The sequence below is a fragment of the Rhinolophus sinicus genome, linkage group LG13 (genome assembly GCF_036562045.2).
Source record: "Rhinolophus sinicus isolate RSC01 linkage group LG13, ASM3656204v1, whole genome shotgun sequence".
In the NCBI taxonomy this organism is placed as follows: Eukaryota; Metazoa; Chordata; class Mammalia; order Chiroptera; family Rhinolophidae; genus Rhinolophus; species Rhinolophus sinicus.
Window position 1 is genome coordinate 34364598 of NC_133762.1, and position 6923 is coordinate 34371520.

The following is a 6923-nucleotide window of genomic DNA, read 5'->3' on the forward strand; positions in this document are numbered from 1 at the left end:
GAGCCGTGAGGCCAGAGTCTTTTTGTCCGTCCAGCTTCGTATCCCACACATCTAGCGCAGTCCCTAGGCCAGACCAGGTGTTGGTAAACCATGAAGGGATGGAACCCAAACCCAGCCGACCAGATTCAGGTAGCATAGTTCCTACCTCCTCAGCCTGCTTCACCCCCAGCTCGGTCACCGGAGCACCCTGATATTGATCGTACAGGAATGAGCTGCTTCTGTTGGTTTGGCGTCTGGAGTTTATTAGGTACTTACTGATACCCGTCAGTTGAAGATAGGGCTGAAGTGCAGGGAAATGGCTGCCTGCATGAAGTGAAATTCAATAAAATCGCATTTTAAGTGAAAAATCAGTATAAACACCAGGCTTCTTTGCCATGGAAACAGAGGTTGCTTAGAAACTGCCTAACGGCGAGTTCTAAATTTTTTAAAGTCAAGTTATCATTTAAGCTACACGGCCCTACAGGTTATTGAGAGATAATCACTCGCCCCAGGCCACTCAAAGAGGCATGAGGCACAGCCGAGTACCTCCCCAAACTCTGGGGACCAGATCATCTCTTGATAACTGTGCTCCCTTGGAGCCACTGATTTGGGCCTGGGGGAAGGAGAAAGAAATTTTTGTTCAGAAGTTAAATGGTGTACATATATTTTTTAAAAAGTACTTCTCTCTGGGTTTGAAAAAAGATGGAGCTGGCCATTTGGCATGTTCAACAGCCATCCCTGCCATGTGTCAAGATGTATTAGGAACATTTTCCCAGCAGTTACTGCAATCACTTCAAAGCAGAGGTCCTGTCTTTGTCTTCTGGCTTTTGATTATACAAAAAGGGCTTTCGAGGTCTTCAGCTTTCTGCTCTTCCCTCTCCAGGAGCCCCACGGTGGGTGGGAACTGGCCCCAGGACGAAGTGGTGCCAGAGTTGGGAGCAAAGCTGGGCCACTGAGCACTCAGACCAGACCTCCTGGGCCTCGAGCTCAGCTCCCAGGGGCTTAAAGTAAACAAGGGTCCCAGTCCAGAATTTGTCGGTGTTTCGAGTTCAGTGGGTCACTTTTGCCAACCAAAAGCACCGCTACACCTGTCAGCACCTGATAGCATAGAACCCTGTTTGTTTCCGACCTCGGGCATGCAGAGGGGCAAAGACTGTTGCATTCCTTTCTTCCTGAAAATAATGGGCAAAACTAGAACCCATGTGGCTGAGCATTGGGACCCCCACCAAGTCAGTATGAAGGAAATTATGAGTGAAACAAAAGACAAATGTCCTGCCCTTTTCAGAGTGTTGAGAATTATCCATAGCATGGCCGTGTGCCAGGGTTGGTAGTGATAATTATTCCTTAGACACACACCCACTTTCTCTGGAAGGAACAGTGTTTTCATTAGACCCTTCAAAGTGTTTTCTTGTACCTCATCTCCTTAGAGCCTCGGAACAAACCTGTGAGTAGGGTAGGGCAGGTGTGATCATCTTCCTTTGGAGAAAGAGGAAGAAACAGGTTCACTGAGGCAAAATAACGGGGCTTCAAGCCCCAGAGGTGGGAGAAGTTGCATCGCTACCTGCCAATCTGTGGAGTCTGCCCCTTTAAGAGCTAAGGAGTGAGACCCCAAATAATTCTTCCAAGAGTTTGGCTCTTGCTTAATAAAAGTAGGTGAACTTTGCACGCGTTTTTGCTTTGCTTTCCTGTTAACATTTTATTTAGAGATCTCACAGGGAAAAGAGAGCGGCTTTTCCTTTCCTGCCAACGATTACAATGTCCGCACTTAGCATGTTAAAAAGGACGCAGAAAATGAACCTTGCAACGTTTTTATGCCTCTATGACTGAACGGAGCCAAGGCACCACTTTGCTGGGTGTTGCCCAGTTCAAAATATTCCTTGAAGCTGAGATTGTGCCATGCTGTAGCTTGAGAAATTGTTCCAGTTCTTGAAGGGGGAAAAAAAAAATCAGATGAAACCATTTGCATTCTAACAGTCTTTGGCACCAGGGAAAACTGTCAACTGTGTCACGTGTAAATAGAAGTCTGCTTCCCATTTTTTGGTGCATTTTTTTCATAATTTCCCTTGCCACTCTAATTATCAAAGATATTTTTGTTTTTAAACAAAAATTGTCTCCCACGCAGGCCCAGCTCCTTTCTGCGGTGAAGTGGAAACAATGAATTGGAATATTCTAATCACTTCTCCAGCAACGACCGCTGAGGTTATAAATACAAGATTATCCTAAGTAAAGAAAACTTGAATTGTGTAGGCACAAAACAGGTCAGAAAAATTTTCAAAGTGCCCCCCTCCCACCTGCCTCCCTTGCCTCCTTAGCATATGTCTTCTAAACCCTACGAAGAAAGCAAAAGTGCACAGGCTTTTCAGATTAACATAATTAAAAACCAGAATTTAGCTCCATTCAGCAAGCATTTAAGTCGCTATTTGATGGCCAGCTGTATGGGAGAGGCTCCTAGGAATGGTCATCAAGAATCAAATGTGGTCCATCAAATAGATATTCTCCACTATTGGTAGATAGGGATCGCATTTGCGAGGCACTGGGTAGGACTGGATCTGTGTTTTCTCAGTTAAATCTCTGCAAAACCCTGAGGGAAGTACATTCCCCCATTTTTAGAAATGAGGAAACCGAGACTGAGACAGATTGAATTATCTCCCACAGCCACTTAGCTACCAGTGTCTGCAGTGATGTGAATCCTGTAACTAACGTTCCTTAGTCCTTCCTTGGTGGTGAGCAGTTGACCTGTCCTTTAGATCCTTCTATAGAATGTGAATATTCCAGAGAGGGATGTCATCTTCAGTCATTAGTGGACAACCTAAGAAGTCGCTTAGTCAGTATGTGAACCTGTTCAATCAAGTACTGGTTGAGTGCTTACCATGTGCCATGCTAGGTGCCCGGGATGCAGCAGTGAGCCAAACAGACATGGTCCCTGCCCCCCAGGAGCTTGTATTGTGAGGACGGGAAATGGTCCACAGACAAGTAGTTGATAAGTGCTGGGTGTCCTGAAAAAGAAAAATAAGGGGCAGCCACCTAGGTATAATGGTCCAGGAAGGCCGACTTCTCTGAGCAGGTGATGTGTGAGCTGGCGTGGGCAGGATGGCTGAGCGGGAGCTTCCCCACTAGGGGAGAGCCTCGTCTTTCCTGGGATTGAAAAGCCAGGCTCTGAATCCTAGAGTCGGCCAAGTGTATGGAGTTGACACTTAGACACCCAGTGCAGTGGCCCTGGGCATGTGACTGGTCATTTAGAAATGGGATATGACCTCACAGTTCAGGCCAAAATAACCATGGTAGGTGTATCGTGTCAGGTGGTCCAGACCCTTCAGCTCCGTCCTTATCATATGGGACACCAGTGCCTTGCCTTTGCCCAAGGTCATAGGACAGGGCTCAGCCAGTCCTGCCCCAGGAGAGGAACGAGCTGAACCCTGTCGGAGCATGTCCAGACCACCGAGAACGGCTCTCTGGTCAGAAAGGGCCAGCTACAGAGGTCGGCAGTGAGCTGGAGGGCTGGTGCTCTGAGCCAAGGGGAGCCTGTCGTGAAGGGTGGGCCTGTCCATTTTCTTCCTTCTGAAAACTCGGGCTTCACACCCCAAAACCGGACTCTGCCAGGAGCTTGTTTGATGCCAGGTCTGTTCTGGTCGGACTAATTACTCTTCTTCTCTATGTCGGGGGGTACGACACTCCTCACCTCTATTTCAGATAGGCTTTGGGGCCCTGCGAATGGCCCTGCCTTATGAACTGAAGTGGGTTTGTTCTGCTGTTCGTGATTTGATGTTGCTGTCAGTTTTCTCTCCAATAGCCCAGTGAGCGGCCTCTTGGGTAGAACACCAGCAGCTTCCCCTCCCTGAGCGCCCACCCCCCTCCTCACTCCTGTTCATCTCTCCACAGGGTTTTCTTCCACTTGATGAAGGTAGACCCAGACTCCACCTGGTTCCTCCTGAACGAACTTTACTGCCCTGAGCAGCTCACACCTCCCCACCCCAGCCTCCATCCTGTGCAGCTGCGGGGGGCTGTGGGGCAGCAGAACCCTTACATAGCCAACGTGCTCCTCCTGCTCCAGGAGCTACAGTGACCCCCCACCCCCACTGGGCAGGCACGGGCCAGAGGAGGTCACCTCCGCTGCCTGCAGGTGGGGCGCTGACCCCACCCTGGCCAAAGGCCTTGGCTGCTGCAGCAGAGAAGACTGCAAAGGTGGATTAAACAGCCAATCGATTTATAAATTGATTGATCACGCAACTGCTTAGAAATTGGATTGAAGGAAAGTAGCTGACTGTTATTTATATTTCTATACCTGGTGATTTCAAATGACATTGTCGGCAGCTCTAAGGGCTTAACTCCTTAGCTTACTGTCTCCTGAGGTCCCGGCTGCCTCACCGGCCACCCCTTCCATCACCACACACACCCCCCTGAGTGTGGGGCAGAGGCCTGTTCTGTGCATCGTGTGTGTCCTCTGAGTACCTGAGGACCACGTGGAAGTAGCACTCATCCAGGCGTGTTCAGAACACAGCCCAGCATCACAGACACACACAACTCCCTCACCACGAAGACTGAGATGGAACTAACGCATTGCACCTTACCTGTTCTTGGGAAGAAAATGAAATAAAGGCATTTCTTGGATGAAAAGTATGATCCAGAGCTCACTTTGAAGTTTTTTATTTAAATTGGGCGATTTCTTTTTTTAATTGAGTGTATATTCTTGAATGGATAATCCAGAACCACGGCATAAACATCCAAGCAGCACAAAGCAGAAACTGAAAAGTCAGTCTCCTCGTGTCCCAGACATCTGGTTTTCCTCCCCAAAAGCAAACAGTCATGACAATTTTTTGGATACCTTTTAAGCAGGAGATGAATGTTTTTTACTTTGTATTATGGATAATAGTATTCTGATGCCCTAGGTACCCATAACTCAGCTGCCCCAGTTGCCAGCACGTAGCCAGCCAGCCTTGCTTCCTCAAGCCCCCTGCCCACTTACCTCCCCACCCCCACCAACCCCTGGATTATTTTCAAGCAAATCCCTGCAATTTTTTTTAAACCTCCAAAATCACACCTACAACCATTAACGATGGTCCTTTAATATTGGATTCAGTTGGTGTTTCAATTTCCCCAGTGTGTGTGAATTAGGATCCAAATAAGGTACGTACACTGCTGTTATCGATATGTCCCTTAATGCATCTCTTCTCATTTATAGATTCCGCCTCCATCTCTTTTTTTTTTTCCCCTGAAAGTTTTATGGTGAGGAAAGAAGGTCATTTATCCTACAGCATTCCCCACAGTGTGGATTTACAGATTACATCCCTGTGGAGTCATTTCACAGGCTCCTCCTGTCACCTGTATTTCTTGTAAATGGGGAGGCACAACAAGAGGCTCGCTCAGGTTTGGTTTTTTTGTTTCTGTGTTTTGGCAACACTCCTCCATATGTGGTGTTGTGGCGTTACTTCCATCGGGCGGTATGTGATGTCTGAGCTCCTCTCACGATACTGGCTGTCCTTGGTGAACCTCACCTGGATCCACTGGTTCTTTAGCGATGCTTGCCAGGTAGTGCTGCTCTAGTCGCACCATGCCAGCCTGCTTTCAGCTAGAGTGCTTGTAGAAGGGGACCTGCCCTTCCTCAACCATGCGCTAACCTTGAGGGAGTTTGTGTACAAAAGGCAGGATAAGTACTTGATTTTTCTAGCTGGGGGATTTACAAGGCACAGATTATGTAAATTCAGGTAACCTGCGACACACACACGCACACACACAACACACAGACTGAAGGCCTCCTCACCACGTGCATGGGGAGGAGCCACCATCTAGATAACGCCTCCAGTAATTTAGGTGATCCTTGAGCTCTACAAAAACCCTGAAGGTGGTTGGCTTGGGGACATACTGGAACAAGGGTCCCCAGCCAGTTCCGGACAGGCTCCCTCATCGCCTTTTAGGGTCTTCCCTGCAAGGGAAGCGGGATGTCTGGGTGACAGCAGCCTGGCTTCCAGTCTGGCTCTGCCAGAAATCATCAGACACGTTCCCTCTCTTTGGGCCTCAGTTCTCCCACCTGTAAAGTGGAGCCAGAAGGAGAGCTCTTAACTCTTTTGGGATTCTGGGCCCTTCTAGGAATCTGATGAAATCTGAGGACCCACTCCCCAGAAACTCTTCCTCCTCCAGTGTCACTCCCGGGAGGGCACTGCATCGCCGCAAGACTGCATTCACACACCATCTCCTCATCGGCTGGGTCTGCTCAGCGGACATCACAAAATGCTCTACAATTCCAGAGCCTACACACATGACCCTGCAGGGACCCCCCAAGTGAAGAACCCCTGAAAAGGAGAGGACTCCAGTTTTTAAATTCTGGGATGATTTTCTTTGGGAAAGGGAGGGTCTGCCCTCTAATTGAGATTATAAATGGATTCACAGCATTGTTCCTAATTCCACTGGGGACACAAAGTGATAGGCTAATTCCATCTCTAAATCCTGACAAATGAGAAAACAGGTCAGAGGTGGCACGATTTGTTGAGCTCCCAGTGAGATGAAAGTAACCAGCCTTCCTGGGGCCCCGGGTGTGGCAGGCTGTGCTGGGGTCCAGGGAGGCAGGGGACATACACACATATCCTGGGCTGTGATAAAACCTGGGCTCTGGGGACACTCTGCCCAGGATAATCTGCTTGAGAGGATTTGCCATGGTGTTCTAGAAAGCCATCTTCCTCTAAGCGTTAAGACATCCTGAGTTGCTTTCAGATTCCTGCAGGCAGATTGTTGCACTTGATTAAAAAAAAAGAAAGAAACTAATTAGAGTGCCTCTCCAGTTATGATTCTATTCAGCCAACTTTCATTTTGAGCCTGTCCAGTTGACTCAATCGCGGGGGCACCAAGGGATCATTTCCCCCTGTTAAAACGTGCTGGTGGTGACAACGGGCTCTCCTTTCACTCGGGGTTTTCGTGTGTTGGTTTGGCTGGAGTTAGGGGTCAGTGAGAGA

General features: G+C 48.5%; 1 protein-coding gene across 6 annotated transcripts in view; it reads left to right on the plus strand.

Moving 5' to 3' along the window:
* The window catches only part of TTI1 (TELO2 interacting protein 1), a 43730-nt gene extending 39134 nt beyond the window's left edge, over nt 1–4596 (plus strand). For all 6 annotated transcript variants that reach the window (XM_019750210.2, XM_074317876.1, XM_074317873.1 and 3 more), the window contains one exon: nt 3859–4596. In XM_019750210.2, the coding sequence (XP_019605769.2) occupies nt 3859–4042 (184 nt within the window). In that variant the 3' untranslated portion in view covers nt 4043–4596. The remainder of the gene's footprint in view (nt 1–3858) is intronic.
* Nucleotides 4597–6923: the final 2327 nt, after the last annotated feature.